This window comes from Sus scrofa, chromosome 13 (genome assembly GCF_000003025.6).
Source record: "Sus scrofa isolate TJ Tabasco breed Duroc chromosome 13, Sscrofa11.1, whole genome shotgun sequence".
In the NCBI taxonomy this organism is placed as follows: domain Eukaryota; kingdom Metazoa; phylum Chordata; class Mammalia; order Artiodactyla; family Suidae; genus Sus; species Sus scrofa.
Genome location: NC_010455.5, coordinates 150,434,456 through 150,451,877, shown reverse-complemented (window position 1 = coordinate 150,451,877; position 17,422 = coordinate 150,434,456). Strand labels below are relative to the sequence as shown.

The 17,422-nt window shown below is 36.3% G+C and overlaps 1 protein-coding gene across 1 annotated transcript in view; it reads right to left on the bottom strand.

The window, feature by feature from the left end:
* The window catches only part of MORC1 (MORC family CW-type zinc finger 1), a 173,867-nt gene that overhangs the window by 109,931 nt on the left and 46,514 nt on the right, over nucleotides 1–17,422 (bottom strand). The window contains 3 exon segments of the mRNA XM_021070415.1: nucleotides 1,959–2,032; nucleotides 2,698–2,777; nucleotides 13,557–13,682. Coding sequence (XP_020926074.1) covers nucleotides 1,959–2,032; nucleotides 2,698–2,777; nucleotides 13,557–13,682 — 280 coding nt within the window.

Here is a 17,422-nt window from a genome sequence, read left to right as displayed (position 1 = left end):
AATTCCTGTCATGGCTTGACAGTAACAAACCCAACTAGTAATATGAGGACGCAGGTTCGATCAATTGCTGGTCTTGTTCAGTGGTTAAGGATTCAGCGTTGCTGTGAACTGTAGTGTAGATTGCAGACGTGGCTCTGATCCCAAGTTGCTGTGGTGTAGGTTGGCAGCTGCAGCTCCAATATGACCCCTAGCCTGGGAATTTCCAGATGCCACAGGTGCAGCCCTAAAAAGACCAAAAAAAAAAAAAAAAAAAAAAAAAAAAATTATCAGAAGCAACAAGAAAATGTCTCCTTTCTATCAAGTTCAATATAACCCTAACTAATAATTCCCAAACTTTTCCTTTATATAATACTCCATCCCTGGGCTTTCTCCCTTTCAGACTGCCTTAATACCAGTGCCCACCTGTCTTTCTTTCCTTCTCTTTTAATTTGATATATTGGCTTATTCACTACCCTATCTTTGGTATGCAGAAAAGAAATAATGCATGATTATTTCACAAATAAGAATAGACTTTTAATATGCTCCATCCACCTGAAGTGAAGGATGGGCATCTCATTTGATGGGTATACCTCTGACTAAACCTTATTGTCACTGACTTTAAAGTAAAAGAAAAAGGTAAATGGTTGGTAAGTATTTTACTTCAAATTCAACTACTCAACTGCCTAGAGGAATTTAAGAGGTCAAATGTCAAGGTCCTTCTGCTTAGCTCTCTCCTCTGAGTTAAAGAAACCAGTGTGCATCAGAGCAACAAAGCAAACCGCTCACAGCCGTCTCTGCCCTTCCTGTCAAGGCACTTAGAGCACAGAGCAGAGAGGCCATGAGAGGTAATGGGCTCGGGCAAGAAGAAAGCAAGGTCCTGACCCATTAGAAAGAGACTGTTTCTCTTGTCTCGCAAATATATAAAGCCAAGGAAATTGATTTTTTGAGAGACAGAATAAAGAATGCTTAAACTTTTCTTTAAAAATCAATAACAATAAGAAAGGTGTACGCTTACCTTAAAAAAAAAAAGTGAAAGGAAAAAGATAAGAGAATTTTGGCAAAGCCATGGATAGCTTTGGGGAGTTAACACGTGCTACTTTTTCATTTCGTCTTGAATTCATGACCACCAGATATGAGAGCTCTTTACTAGATACAGCTCTGGTCCTTGAAAGTTTAAGGGCAAATTACAGAAAAAAATCATACATCCTCTGTAGAAGAGGATGAAGGAGGGGTAAAATGAAGCATTTTTCTCTCTATATATGTCCTCATCCCATTGTATGCATGCAAATAAACATGCTATGCAATTATTTACTGTGCTAGAAACCTTGATGCCATATTTTTAGTAAAAGTTAGCAACCTTACAATACATGTCCTGCAGCAATATTCTTTTTCTCTTAGTTTCTCTGCATTATAATTAATAATCATAGTCCTTTATAACCTATCTTACTCATGGGCATATTGCAAGGATTACAGCAAATGTTTATATACTGTGTGGAATAACTCATAAGAAAAGAGCTTTGTAAGCTGGAAGCATTGTTATTAATATTCATAATTATAGTACATAATTCCTAGCCCTAGAAAGAAGGATTGCTTATTGGTCTTCTCCTTGTTCTCCCCATTTATTTAGGTCCATAGGGAGCTATAATTTGAAGAGATATTTTCAGGGAGACTCTATAGGCTAGTTCTTTCTGCTAGCTTTTCATTATTTTCTTCTTTCCGCTATTATTTTTCCTATCATTTTAAAGAAATGAGTTATGATGCTCTTCCCCACTCTTCCCAACTCACCCCACGTTTTGTTCATCTTTGCTCTCAATCTCAGCCTTTTCCCCACTTGCTGAGTTTCCTCTCCTTTCCCTGCACACATCTATTCTATTTACCTGTGTTAAAATTAACTTAATTTACTGAACTTTTTTAAAATTTTAGGAAGTAGGTGATAAGAAACAACTGTATACAGGAAAAAGTAAATGACACTGTCATACCTTGGTAGGAGAAGACAAAGAAGTTCCATCAGTGTAGTTTACTTTGATTTGTGCTTCTTTCAATATGAATTCAGCTAAAACAGAAGCAAGATAATTTAATAAAATGAAATTCTTTCAAGCGTTTTTAAACAAGCATATCGTATATCTCCATGACCAGCAAGAATGGCTTACAGATAATAACCTTAGAAAATCCCATATTCATTCTATAGTTTTCACGCATTCCAAGACTAGGTAACCATACTGGGTTTCCTCTAAGGCAAGACAATTTAGAGGGCATACATACGTCATGACTTAATATTTGATTGACTGAAAACTCTCTAAAATTCATGAAATATAGTTATAGAGCTTCTCCTCACTCCTGGATCACTAGGAAAGGATGGCTTTGTCCTTTGGTGGGAGGAGTGAATGAGTAGAACATTCCTTCTTAAAGTGGATACAACACCAGTCTCTAAAATGATTAACTCTGTATCAGGACAACCTGGGTTTTGAAAATATATCAATATAGTTCCAAGTGTATACTTAGAACTTGAATTATTTTTATAATAATAAATAACATCATCATTAAATAAAACCAAAGATAGAAAATGTGTTATGAAGTTCATTAAAGGTAGAAATTGAATTTGATTAATTGAGATTATTCCTACAATGCCTAGAGTAGGGTATGTCCCACAATAATTGCTCAATTAATGCTTGCTGAATAAATTAACAATAATGATGCAGGCCATTAATAATTACATACCTATCTTTACTGCTTCTTCTGCCTTTTTAACTTCGTTTTTAAATGTCTCTTTAAAAGAAGATGTGACATACAGGTACTTTCTGAAATTAAAAAAAAAGAACATAAAGACGTCAGATTATCATTTTGTACCTGATACAAAAATGCTCCTTAGGAAGACTATATACTCCAGAGATTTGCTATTATTAAGAAAAGTTCATCAAGTAAGCTGCATTTAGCTGGTAAATCAGCAAAGTTTATACCTAAGGAAAATTTACTGCCTTTAGTACTTGGCAATTTTGCTTTTATAAGGGAACTTTAGGAGAGAGATAAGAAAATCTCTCCCCACACAAATGTTCACTTGCACATGTAAAATGGGATAAATTTCTTAAAAAGAAAATTTTCTATGCAACTGATCCATTATCAAAATTACCGGTTAATATACATAGCCCTCTTATTCAGATCATCACTGACACTGGATAAACTGCTTCTCCTAGTCCCTAAACAATTATCTCTAGCTGAAATGCTCAGAAACACACATTAACATACCATTTTAAACTAATAAAGCACATTTTCTACATTATTGCTCAAAAGTCACATTTTCAAGGTCCAGTGTTTTATTGAGAGCAAAGACACTCTAGAACAATCAGGGAGAAGGAAATTTTTATATATTTATGTATATATATTTTTTTCCCATAAACTCGAAATGAGCAATAAACAAGTGAGACAAATCCTGTAGAACAGTAGTTCTCTGAAAGCAGTTGAAACCATGAATATCTATTATAAAGGATTCCTGGAATGAGGATTTTACATGTTGGTTTAAATTATCACGGACAGAAAAATTCCAGAACATTCTTTAATTGAGAATGTGCAGAGCTCTGTATACTTGGTTTTATAACTTTGGCCTCATACTTGAGTCTACTCACGTAGACTCAAAGACTTACTATTTTCTGCTACCTTCATTGTTTAGAAAGGTATCAAATTTTTGGTGAAAGGTAGATGGTAGAGCATCTCGTGAAGCCAAAACGTTTTAAAACATATAAATAGAGGTGTTTTTTTAGGCAGAGGGGACCGTCTAAATCTATACCAATGAGTCTATCCCAGGGATAGGCAAAATATTGCCCATGGGCCAAATTTGGCCAGCAGCCTCCTTCTGTTATACCTAAGACCTAAGGTTTGTTTTTGTTTTTTGTTTTTTGTTTTTTCCCATTTTAGAAGGAAAAAGTAAGAATATGTAAAAGAGACTGAATGTATACAGATATTTACTCTCAGGCCTTTTACAGAAAAGGTTGGCCAATCCCTGCAATCTAGGCAAACAGCGACGGCTTTTGAATAATAGCTTGACCTACAATTGTTTTTCTATGTTCTGACTTTTAACAGTGTAAGCAGTAATGCAAATTCCTCATAACACAAACAGGTCACACATACTTTACATGGCTTTTAGCTGGAATCTGTTTATACTTTGTTTAAGACTCTTATCATCTCAACAGAAGCTACACAGGTATACTCAAGACAGAATGCCTTCATGATTAATCATAAAGAGTTGGAATCTGTCTCACAAGATTGTTGGGAGAATTAAAGGTGTCAATAGAGCTAAAGAACTTAGAACAATGCTAGTTCACAGTAAGTACTTAAAATGTGTTTTATCTAACAAACACCTTATAGGTCTGTTTATTAGATGTGTGATTTACAGGAAGTGTGTCTTTTAGAGGGGAAATACACTGGTAAGGAGGAAATGAAGTGAGGAGCTGAATGATTTCTTTTTAAGAATCTGAAAAATCCACAGAAACTTGCCCAATTACCTTCATAAAAAGGCTTAATGCTAAAAAAAACCTCATTGAATGTCATCTTATATTCACCTACTTCAATGGTTTAATGAACAATTTGAGTTTAATAACTAATTCTTACCTTTACCTCTAACTTCAGTATTCATTTTCAGAGAAGATTACATAGTAAATACAAAAAAGGAATACCCATAAAAATCTAAAGTAAAACGATTCTCAGTTTGTTCTCTTGACTTTTTTTTACAATAAACCCAATTCACTTAAGTCATAACCTAGGTGTACTGGAAATCAGTCTCTAACAGATTTAGAGAACAGCAAAACCTACGTTTTACAGTAGGAAATCATTGGTCACTATAAACTAGAATTATCATTTTTTAAATCATGTGTTAATCACATAATTTATCTTGCTTGATCATTTAAATCAAATCTTTAGAAAAATCAAAGTGAAATCAAGGAGAAATTGTTTGAACAATGAAGTAACCCTTCAAAGATGATATGAATTAAACTACTCAAGCATTTTTATAGACTATGTGTATATAGCCATAGAAAGTGCAGGTGGCATAAAAAGTACCAACTCTGCCTTAGTGCTTAATTTTAAACAACAAAGACCAACAAATGTGTTCTCTTTGTGGTTTGTGTCATTGATATAATGTCATTGGTCCAGATGACATTTTAAAATTTACAATTGCTCACAACAATTAATGGAAGCTAAGAAATATATGCAACTTTGTAAATCCAGTGTAATAAATCTCCCCATTCTCACAAAAGAAAAAATTTTCAGTCAAATCTCCATCCACAATCAGAAGCCCCCATCAGCTTCACACGTTACTTTTTCCTATGAGTGGATTCTTTCAGATAAAAGTAACTTTGAGAAGCAGAGTGACACTTCCACTGGAGGGCAAGGAAGTGGATCCATCCAGTTCTGTCTGTTCCTCAGTCCTTACAACATTCCTTGCAAGGCCTCTAGAAATGGCCTTTCGGTTTCTCAGTGGTTAAAATTTTTTCAAACCCACCTTCCAAACTTTGCATTTACTTTACCTCTGCCCACAACAAATGGCTGGGGTCTCTGTCTCCATCTTGCTTCGGCCTCCTCTCTAACTCTACCTCATTCTGCCACATTCTAGTCTTCACCCTTCCTTATGAGTTTCCCATTCTACCCCCCTACTGTCTTCCATCAATAAAACCATACTCAAATATTTTGCTTTTGTCCATTTTCCACATGAACCAATTAATTGAATACTTTTTTTTCTAGAAGAGCTTGAAAACATGAACTTAATGAAAAGTATTGAGGGAAGTGACAATTAAAACAATAAAAAGATTTGCTCCTGGAGTTCCTATTGTGGCTCAGCGGGTTGGGGACCTGATATTGTCTCTGTGAGGATGCAGGTTTGATCTCTGGCCTCATCCAGTGGGTTAAGGATCTGGCATTGCCACAAGCTGCAATGTAGGTTGCAGATGGCACTTGGATCCAGTGTTGCCCTGGCTGTAACAGAGGCCACAGCTGTAGCTCTGATTCAGCCCCTGGTCTGGGAACTTCCATATGCTGCAGGCGTAACAATAAAAAGAAAAAAAAAAGTTTTGCTTCTTAGAATGGCAAAAATGAATTAAGAAAATACTGTTAACAAGTATGGATTTAGAATAACACAAAAACACACTCTTACACAACTGTTGCTGTAAATATAAATTGGAGTCTACTTCCTGGAATGTAAATTAACAGTACCCATCAAAATTAATGGTGTACCTATCTTCTGACCTAAAATTTACTTCTGTAATCTGCTCTATAGAAATAATCAGATGTGAGCATAAATACACATACAGTCAATGATGCCCAAGCATGTCTAGCTTAGCACTGTAACAATGAAAACCCAAAAAAATCCTAAATATACATCAATAAATAGCTAAATAAACCACAGAGTGCTGCACAATACATATAATAATGACAGGGAAAGATTTCCAAGAGATAACTTGTAAGTGAAATAAGCAAGTTGCATATAACATGTTTTTAACAAAACTCCCTATGTTCATACAGGGAACTATACTCAATATCCTGTTATAAACCATAATGGATAAGAGTATGAGAAAGAATATATATAACCGAATCATTTTTTGTACAGCAGAAATTAACACAGGATTCTAAACTGACTATACTTCAATAAAATAAATTTTTAAAAAACTCTCTGTATGTGCTTTGTGTGTGTGTAAATGTGTAGATGATGATCTAGAAGGGCATTTTTTTTTTTTTTTTTTTTTTGTCTTTTTGCTATTTCTTTGGGCCGCTCTCGCGGCATACGGAGGTTCCCAGGCTAGGGGTCTAATCGGTGCTGTAGCCACCGGCCTACACCAGAGCCACAGCAACGCGGGATCCGAGCCGCGTCTGCAACCTACACCATAGCTCACGGCAACGCCGGATCGTTAACCCACTGAGCAAGGGCAGGGATCGAACCCGCAACCTCATGGTTCCTAGTCGGATTCATTAACCACTGCACCACGACAGGAACTCCCAGAAGGGCATTTATTAAATTCCAGGCAGAGGTTCTTTTTTAGGGAGATTACAGAGTGCCAGAACACAGACAGAATGCCAAGTGGTAAAGAGGGCTTTTAGTTATTTGATCTTTTCCAATATCTAACTCTGTACTGTTTGAACTTTTATTAATTTTACCATTTTAGGAGGAAAACAGAACTACAACCCCAAAGAGAAATAAACCCCTAAAGAGAAATAAATTATGAAAAATATTGAGTATTGTTTAAGATTTTATGTGGAAGAAGTTTGGAGTATAACATAATACGGCATTTTGAATGACTATTTTAATCAGAATCACCCGCATAAATTACACTTTCATTGGTATTTAACACTCACACTTATAAAACTTGTCCAAAACATGTTGGCTAATAAAAAATGAAATATATATTTTTTTAAATTTTAAGTTTGAAAAAACAGGCCACAAGAAAATGAAAATTCTAAAGTTCAATTTATTCATAAAAAATAGCCCACAGTTGTGAATCATAACTATACTGTAATATTCACCATCATAATTATTTTCTTTTTTAAATTATGAGTTGACCTGATTAGTCATACTGTAAAATAGTTATAATCCTTAATTATTCATCAAAACATGTGAAGAGGAATGATCAAGGATCTTCTGGCTAGTATAACGTTGACAGCTAGATCTGGATGTCAGATAGACCTCTCCAACTTAGTATGTCCAGAACAAGTGGAAAGAATCCCACCACTACTCCTAACCCCTACACCTGCACCTCTGCTATCATCCCTAAGTTTTTGCTCAGGGGAAAAAAAACTTTGAAAGCACCCACAACTCCTCATTTTCTCTCAACTTCACATCCAGTGCATCAGCAGGTATTAGTGCCTCTATCTTGACAATATTTCTGTAATCTGACCACTATTCATGCTTCCACCCCTACTCCCCCCAACTCAAGCCACTACCATCTCTCCCCTAAAATACAGCAAAGGTATCTTACCTAATCTCCCTCCCTCCCTTCTTGCCCTTTAAAATCAATTCTTTACTTAGCAGCCACAGTCATCTTCTTAAAACGTAAATCAAGAAAAGTCACTCTTAGGTCTTTACATTCTCAACACAACCACCTCTTCTTGCCACGTTTCTCAAGGCCCTATAATATCTGCCACCATCTACCTTGTCTTTTCCCAATCGCTGTGTTTGAGCTACATTAGCCTTTTCCTGGTCTTCTCTTCCTGGAAACATCTTCCTATAAAATTCTTATATGACTCACTGTGGTATCCACCCTCCAATATGTTCTGTAATGGCTCTTGTCTCCCAGCATGACCAAAAGAATATGGAAGAAGTGATGGTAGATTATTCTTGAGGCTAGGTTCTAAAAGACTGAAGTTTCTTCTTCATTCTCTTGAATTGCAAACTCTGGTGGAAACCAGTCCCTGCACCACGGCAAATACTCAGGTCACCCTGTGCAATGGCCTTTGTGAAAAGGAACCTAACTGCCAGCCATGTGAGTTGGCCACTTTGGAAGGGTGTCCTCCAGCTCCCATCAAGCCACAGCAACCCCAAAATCTCTTAGCAATGTCATAGGAATCGCAAAACAAAACCACCCTTACAAAGCCACTCTCAAATTACTGACTCACAGACACTGAGAGATAATAGATGGTTTCTTTATTATGAAGTCACTAAATCTAGGGGTGATTTGTTATACAGGGATAGATACTATATTCACTTTCTCAGTTTATTCAGCTCTCTCCTCAAAAGCTATTTATTTAAAAGCGACTTCCTTGATTTCCTAACTAAAATAGTCATCTAACATCCCCCACCCCATAAATCTCTATTTCTTTGTCTTTTTTCCTGGCAAATTAGCCACCTTTTTTTTTTTTTTTGGTCTTTGTATGGAGACCATAAAGGAGGTTCCCAGGCCAGGCATCGAATCGGAGCTGTAGCCACAGGCCTAAACTGCAGCCACAGCAATTCAGATCCGAACTGCATCTGCAACCTACACACCACAGCTCACGGCAACGCGGGATCCTTAACCCACTGAGCAAGGCCAAGGATTGAACCTGCGTCTTCATGGTTACTAGTCAGATTCGTTTCCACCAAGCTATGGCGGGAACTCCCCCTCTCTCCCCCCCTTTTTTTTTTAACTTACTACCTTTTCACCCTCTAGAATTAAGCTTCAGAAGGCAGGAATTTTTTGTGGTTGCTTATGCCAAATGCTGAATGCCTACACGATCGCTTGGCACAGGGCAGTCATCCCATCCATTTCTTATTATCCACTTGTATAATAACAACCACTGTTTGTTCACAAACGTGTGGATTATGATGAGCATTATGTTTAAAATACAACATATTTTTATTTTCATCCTCACAACAACCCTAAGGGGCAGAAGAATTCCCAGTGTTCAGTGGAGAGGTGTCAGGTTTAAGGAATTGCTGACCATTCACAACTAGTAAATGACAAAACCAAAACTCAGATCCAAGTTTGGCTGATCCAAATTTTGCTTTTGACTACTTTCATATATTGAAAAACTAAATTTAAGACAATACAAACACATGAGGGAATACATAAGACGCATAGTTTACAACAGAGATGCTTTTAAAACACGATTAGCCTATCTAGGTGGGTGGGATGTGAGGGGCTGGGGAACATCCATAAAAAGTGACGACAGTCCCAGAAGCAGAGTGTTTCAGAGGATTCAACAGAAGACCATGAACTTAGTGGCCCTGAGAAACTTCAAAAGGATCCCTCTGCTCCAGTGAAAGCAGGAGGATTTCAGTGCTTAGGAAGCCAAAGCAAAGCAGTGTTAATGAGGAATGGAGGTCCTCGAATAGATACTTGGGCTCTGTCTACCTTAAAGAGCTTTCAAAAGTGACTAGTGGAGTTCCCGTCGTGGCGCAGTGGTTAATGAATCTGACTAGGAACCATGAGGTTGCAGGTTCGATCCCTGCCCTTGCTCAGTGGGTCAAGGTTCCGGCGTTGCCGTGAGCTGTGGTGTAGGTCACAGACACGGCTCGGATCCTGCGTTGCTGTGGCTCTGGCGTAGGCTGGCAGCTACAGCTCCGATTCGACCTCTAGCCCGGGATCCTCCATATGCCGCAGGAGCGGCCCAAGAAATGGCAAAAAGACAAAAAAAAAAAAAAAAAAAAAAGTGACTAGTCTGTGTCCTTCCTTAGGCCTCATGTGCAGAGATTTAATGCCTGCATAAATCTCAGGGTTTTTTTCTCTATTAAACCTAAAAAATTCAAAGCCAAAGAAAATCAGTAATGTCTGTTGCCTAAGATCAAGTAACACAGCCATACATTAGCCTGTTCCATTATATAAATAAACAATATTTTAGATCCCAAGAATTACAGGCTTCTAAAATATTTAAGTTGAAAAAGACCTTAGAAATCACCTAGCTGAAATTCCTCCACAAATAATAATTCTTTCTACAACATAGGTTCTCCCAGAGACAAATCTGTCCTCATCTTGATGGGAGTGCCTTTCACTGCTGAAGAGTATGAACTTCATTAATGTCCTGCAACACTCATGGCTTTCTCTCGTGTCATGTGAGTCTGAAGAAGCTAAATTTGCTGCCCTAGACACACTGGGTTTAGTATTCTGGACATTAAACCTGCTAACTGGACCAGGGACTGGTGTTCAACCACAGGAAGCTATGTGAAAAATCAAACCATTCTAGTGTGTCTTATCCCCAAATTCACTCAATAAGGACGCTGTGAGTTTTATGGTAGAAAACCCATCCTTAGAGGAGCAGGTACTAAGTATACACAGTAAAGCCAGCTCAGTAGAGCCCAGGTATATCCTGGACAATACTGGGATGTTGCTTCAGCTCTCTAGAATATCCCAGCTATGGGATGACACTGAGTCAAAGGTGACAGTAAAGAGGCTGGGTGGTGCCTTCCTCTTTGACTCCTCTGAATATCCTTATATTAAACAGCAATGGAAAAAGATGATCTGTGTCTCTCTGGCTTGCAAAAACAGCATAACATTCTCATGCTAAGCTTGCTCTAAATGTCTTCTACTTCTATCCAGCCATCCAATTTCTGCCCTCTGGAATTCCAAGCATCATATGGCAGCCTTTCAGGTTTTCACTCAGGCTCTAAGTCTTCTCTCATCCATGGCAAGATGCTCAATTCCAAAGACCCCCCCACTCCCAGACAGTTCATTTACTGTGAGCTAGGAAGTCTGCTTCCCTCCTAAAGCATCCCCATCTGAACATCATCCTCGAGACACAGTGCAGACAAGGACATGCTTTATAAGGACTGTAACCATCTTCTTCTGCTCACTAAGTTCCATAAACATTTTCAACAATCCTGTCACACTATCAGCTTATATTAAACTTGTGGTCAATTAAAGCATCTTTTTTTGCCCCAAGTAAATCACTTTCCAGTCTAGTATATTAACACAACAGATTTCTAAAATCTAAATTCAGGACTGTATGTTAAATTACATTTACCTTTTGTACATCAAATCTTTCACATCTTGTTCATATTACACCCAACAGAAGATATTCCTCCTAGTTCGGGGTCAATTATGAATTCAAACATATTCTTTTTTATCGTTATCGATAAAAATACTAAACAGAATATGATTAAGGGAGGAAACCAATGACATGACACCAGAAATTCCCCTCTGGCCCCTTCTAAACTTGTTAAAGATTGGAGTAAAGGAGCTATGGCAACTCTAAGTACATCTACAATTAAAATGTAGTCTTCTTTTGTTTGCTACGAAAATATACAGAAATGACTGACCATGACGTAAAGTCATGTATTCTTATAAATAATACTTCAGGGCTCATTTCTAGGCATTTATTGGAGCCTGGATGTTCAGGTAGACATTCAATCATTTTTAATACATTTTAAATGCTTCTACTCTGGCCAAATAGGATCATCCCAGCTTTTAATTCTTTTTGATACAGCTATTAGTGTCTTTGGGGAAAGAAATAAAGTAAGGGTTATCCTACTATTAGTGAGGTAACATGGAGAGAACTCCACACATTTCTTACATAAAACTTTTGCCACTAGAGAACCTACAAGGAAAATAATACGCAAGTCAATAAGGCAAATGAAAGAAAGTTCAAGCCTAAGGGATAAATCCATGAAAAATCAAATCTGTCCATACTGTAGATCCCAAATATCAGAGTTTATTGGAGCACCATAAAACTTGTCAAAGGTTTAATCCCCTTTAAGTATCTTTTAGGGAATAAAATAAATATTTATATTTATTTCCTGGTAAGATATATATAAGAATATTACATTGAAAGGTACATAAAAAATATACCGGGATGGTAAATAGCCATCCCTTGAAACAAGTAATTCAGGGAGATGAAATTCAATTTAATAAAATTCCCTCAGAAAGTAGAGACAAATTTACATTTTCCATTGGCTTAAACCATTTTTCACCCAAACTCACTATGAGAAGAATAATTTAATTTGAAAGATCAGCTCTATTGATTGATCCAGGAGACCCTTGGTACTTCCCAGAAAAAATAAGACTGATGAAAAGGAAATGTCACTTTGATATGAATTAGGGAACAAAGAGATTTATAGAGTAAGTCTCAGGCTTCACCCTTTCATTTTTAAAAATATGATCTGCAATCTAATCAGAAATCCAAAGTAAAGCTTTTGAGGAATCCATTGGTATGTGATCAGGTCATTCAATTCAGAATCTACAATTTTTAATATTAATATTGATATGAGTGATTGCAAGGCCCCAGAACCTCAACTACTTTTTCATGAAAATGTGACAACATAACAGATGTGGGTCTATTAAAAAGAATTAATGTGGTATAGGAGAAGGAGCATGGAATTTGAATTGATAAAGAATTCAGAGCCAGAGATGTGAGTTCTTTCCAATTCTGACATTTATTTATTTCTAAAATGATAATAAAACATAACCCACAGGGTCACTGCAAAAATCAAATAACATAATAAGGCATATATACAGACAATGCACAAGCATTAAACGTTCCTCTCAGTAGATAGTAAACTTCTGTAAACTAAAAGTAACCTTTTCTTTCTTTGCTTGTGTACCTAGCCCAATCTCAGACTAACAGAAGGTCTGATAAAAGTTCAGTGAATAAATTAATGACCACTCATAAACACACACACGAATTAGTGTTTGGATCACACCCATAGTTGTGTAAGTTATATAATATGTAAATGTAAGCTTCAAAAAAGCCTATGATAAAATATAAAAGATAAATAAAATATAAATGAACCATATGTGTCTTATACACATGTTCATTCTATATGTAATATACATGCACAAATGTCACAAATGTGTATATGATTTAATAGTTCAAATATATTGTATTAAAAAGAAACAAGAGAACTGATTTTTAATAGAATATATCATAATTGAAGCACCTAGGATTCACTGAAGTAAACAATAAATTCTTAGGTGGGAGACCATCTTCACCGCAATATGTCGCTATTTTGGCCAAACACATGTTTCACATTACTCTGCAGCAAACCTTCTAGAACAGTTTGAATTTTACTTAAAATGTAAAATCTTACTATCAAATTGTAAAAGTCTTACTATCAAGTCACTTTGACAATTAGGGTAGAAGGTATTTTACAAATAAAAACTCTATGAAGAAATTGAAGAAAGGTGAGTTACCTGGGTCTGTAGAGGCAATAACATAGGTATTTTGTTTTAACTTTTTTGGCCTGAATGAATATTCTCATCCAAGGGTCAAAATACAGAACAGATGTATAGGCTCTGAATGACCATCTCTCTGGAAAACTAGAAAAGAAAATATCAAAGGCCACACTATAGAGGATGTAATAATGATATTATTTGAGAAGAAAAAATAAGACTACTAAATTATAATGGTTACTACTAACAGCTTTAGGAAATTTTTTTTCTAAATCCAATGACACATCAAACACCAGCAAATCTTCCAACAATCATGCACCCTCTAAATACAAGGGCTTACATGAATAAACCTACACTTTGATTAGAACTGAACTTTTCATCTAATTCTAAGTAGATTTACATCAGCAGTAGGAAAGATACTTCTCATTAAAGCTATCAACCATCCAAGAAGGACAAAACCAAGTCAAATAAACAAAAGAATCCCCCTCCTCAAACATAACAAAAAGAATCTAGGCCTGGATTTCTCTGGTGGCCTAGCAGGTTAGGGATCCGGTGGGGTCACTGCTGTGGTTCAGGTTCAATCCCCGATCTGGGCATTTGCACGTGTTGTTCGCAAGGCCAACAACAACAACCAAAAAGAATGTAGGCCCCCATAAACAAAATACACAAATACATTTCCATAAAGTTATTGCAAACAGAGAAATACAATAAAAATGTTTCATGTGCTTGGAAAATTATGAGTAAGAAACATAAAACTTCATTCTATAAGTGCAGTAAGTATTAAAGTATTAATGGCCAGCTGAGGGGAGAAGTCTGACAATATAAGTGAAAAAAGAAAAAAATAACAGATGGAAAGGCAATAAAATGGGAGCCTAAGAAGAAAACTATTCTTTGTTGTCATGTTGCTTTAAAACTCCAAGGACCTTCTATATTAAAGTCTACTTATAAACTCTAAATCTTCTCCAATTAGGTGAGAAATAGAGACCAAAATCGAGCTTAGCCATGCTTAAGAAGTAGCACTCTTCATCCTCTATGAAGGGCTACAGGGCCAAAGAGAAAGCTGGGGACAGTAAACCTATCATTTTCACAATCCCACCTCAGTCTAGAGGGAGATAAGTTGTTGGAAAGGAAATATAAAACCTGTTGGGGGGAAGAGGCTGCTCAATGGGTAGTTACTCCATAAGAAAGAGCTCCAAAGAATTTACACAAATGAAGACAAAGCCCATAAGCAGTCCAAGGATTTCCTGGTAGGTAATAAGTTCCTCCAGGCAGAATCTGAAGCCGATTATAAAGTCAGGAATTTCTTTTATTTGTTTAAAAATAAATTCTTTTAAAGTAAGCCTTGAGTAGAATTCCTCAATATAAATTACATAAAAGTATCTAGTCCATTGCTATCTCCCCCAGTATAAGTGCAGCTTTCATGTGACAAGAAAGGCTGTCTGCATTAAGGTGCAGCACTACAATAATGTAGTCAGTTATTAGTGTACCAGACGCTGCACAATCAGGAAAGTCCTCACCTGTTAAAAGAAAAAAAAAAAGTCACCTTGGGACACTATAAAAATTCTGAGAACTCGTGCCATTATTCAAATCCTTTCTGGATCTCCTGATTTGAAATTGCCCTTACAGCTAGAAGCTGTTTCATCTGACTCTCCTCAAAGCTAACACTCCTCTGTCATTTGAAGGTAAAAGTCAGAAGTAATTCAGAGCTAAGTTTGAGAATTTGAGGACTATGGTGAAATATCAAACTAGGTTAGACAAATTTTGGTTAAAAATATTACACAAATATAAATTAAGGACACTAGTACTTCTAACTCTATTAACTCATTTTTTAAACTCATTCAATAAATATTTACAGATAAAAATTCATAGCATTGTGTCGGGGATCCTCAAGAGCTCCTCTGTGTTAGAAGATTGTGCTAAGTCTCATGGGACTTGGCATCTAAGTGTACTCATGGCTAAGATTTATCATGGAGACATAGTAAGGTTTTACAGGGGCTCATGGGGAAAACATAGGTGGTGTCTGGAGGATTCCTTGCACAGCTTTCTTAGGTTCTCTCCCTCTTATATAGGGTCACACGGAGACTACTCTTCCCCCAGCTATGAAAATGTAGCAACACATGTGCGATGCTTCTGTCTGGAGAAGCTCATTAGAGATTGGGCACTAAAGGTTTTCTTTTTTTGTTTGGTTTTTTTTCTGGTTTTTCTTTTTTTAAAAAAAAATAAAAAGGATTTACTGTATAATACATGGTACTACTTTCAATACATTGAATGTATATATCTATAATGGAAAAGAATCTGAAGCTGTAAACCTGAGACTAACATAATATTGTAAATCAACTATAGTTTAATAAATGAAATTTTAAGACATAATCCACATCACAATGGTAAATTTAAAAATATATATATATATATATAATGGCATAAAACCACTCTATCACTGTCATTCACCACCATGCAGGCAGGAAAGCTAGTTTCACTTAAGAATGTCCTTAATAAGGACTTCCCGTCTTGGCGCAGTGAAAACAATCTGACTAGGAACCATGAGATTGCAGGTTTGATTCCTGGCCTCGCTCAGTGGGCAAGAATCCAATGTTGCCATGAGCCATGATGTAGGTCGCAGCCGTGGCTCAGATCTGGCATTGCTGTGGCTGTGGTGTAGGGCAGCAGCCACAGCTCCAATTAGACCCCTAGTCTGGGACTCCATATGCCCCAAGTGCGGCCCTAAAAAGACAAAAAGACAAAAAAAGAAAAAAAAGAATGTCCTTAATGAGTCAATAGAAATAATTTTATTACATCTCAACCCTTGAGTACAAACAAGCCTTTTTAATATTCTATGTTATAAAATGGAAAGAATGCATAAAGCACTTTTGCTGCATTCCAAAGGACTGTGGATTCTCATGATACTTTGAGTTGAAATTTAGTTGCAAGTTGAACTACAGCATGTTTTCTCATGGAACAGCATTTTTATCTGAAAGAAAAATCTGCAAACAAACTACGGTTTGTTCAGATTTGGGTATTTGGTGTTTTCTCAAAAGTAAGAGAGTCTATAACCCCGGGGTGTGCGGGGGGAGGGATGGCAGTATTGTTGCTAAAGATAACTGTCAATTAAAATTAGAATGCTCGAAAACTTTTATTCACTATTGTGAGCTTCACAGCTTCCTAATACTTAAGCACTTACTTCTCTGATAAGGTCAGTGTTATAATTAACAAATGTGATTTCTAATATTATATATGATAAACATATCTCAGTGAACCAATATTTTCTAAACGACCAATGCATGAAATTACAAAATCATGCATAGATAAAAGATTTAGCAAAGTACAAGACATGCCAATAAATTTTAATATAACAAACTACAAAAAGTTCATTGATAATAGTTTCAGATTTCACACTGAAAATCACCTTTAGGAAACTACCACTCGTCGAGCTTTGGTGCAGTATCAAAGACAAATATCCACAATTATCTGAAAAGCCTTTTAAAATACCCCTCACTTTTCCAACTACATGTCTGTGAAGCTAGATTTTCTAGATATAGTTCAATCAAAACATTTTATCAGAGATGAATGCAGAACAAATATGAGAACCCAGCTGTCTTCTATTAAGTCAGACATTAAAAAGATTTGTACACATTTAAAACGATGCCGCTCTTCTTACTGTGTTGCAAAAATAATTATTTTTCATTTTTAAATGTTACTGTGTTAACAGTTTATGGTTTTATGATTATTTTTAAATTATTAAATATTTAAAGTTTCATTTCTAAGATGATAAATAACAAAAGCTCTTTGGGATCCTCAATAATTTAAGAGTATAAAGGGATTCTAAGACCAAGATGTTTGAAAGCTGCTGAAAGAGAGTTTCTCTCTCAGTTCACTGAAAGTCAAGGAGG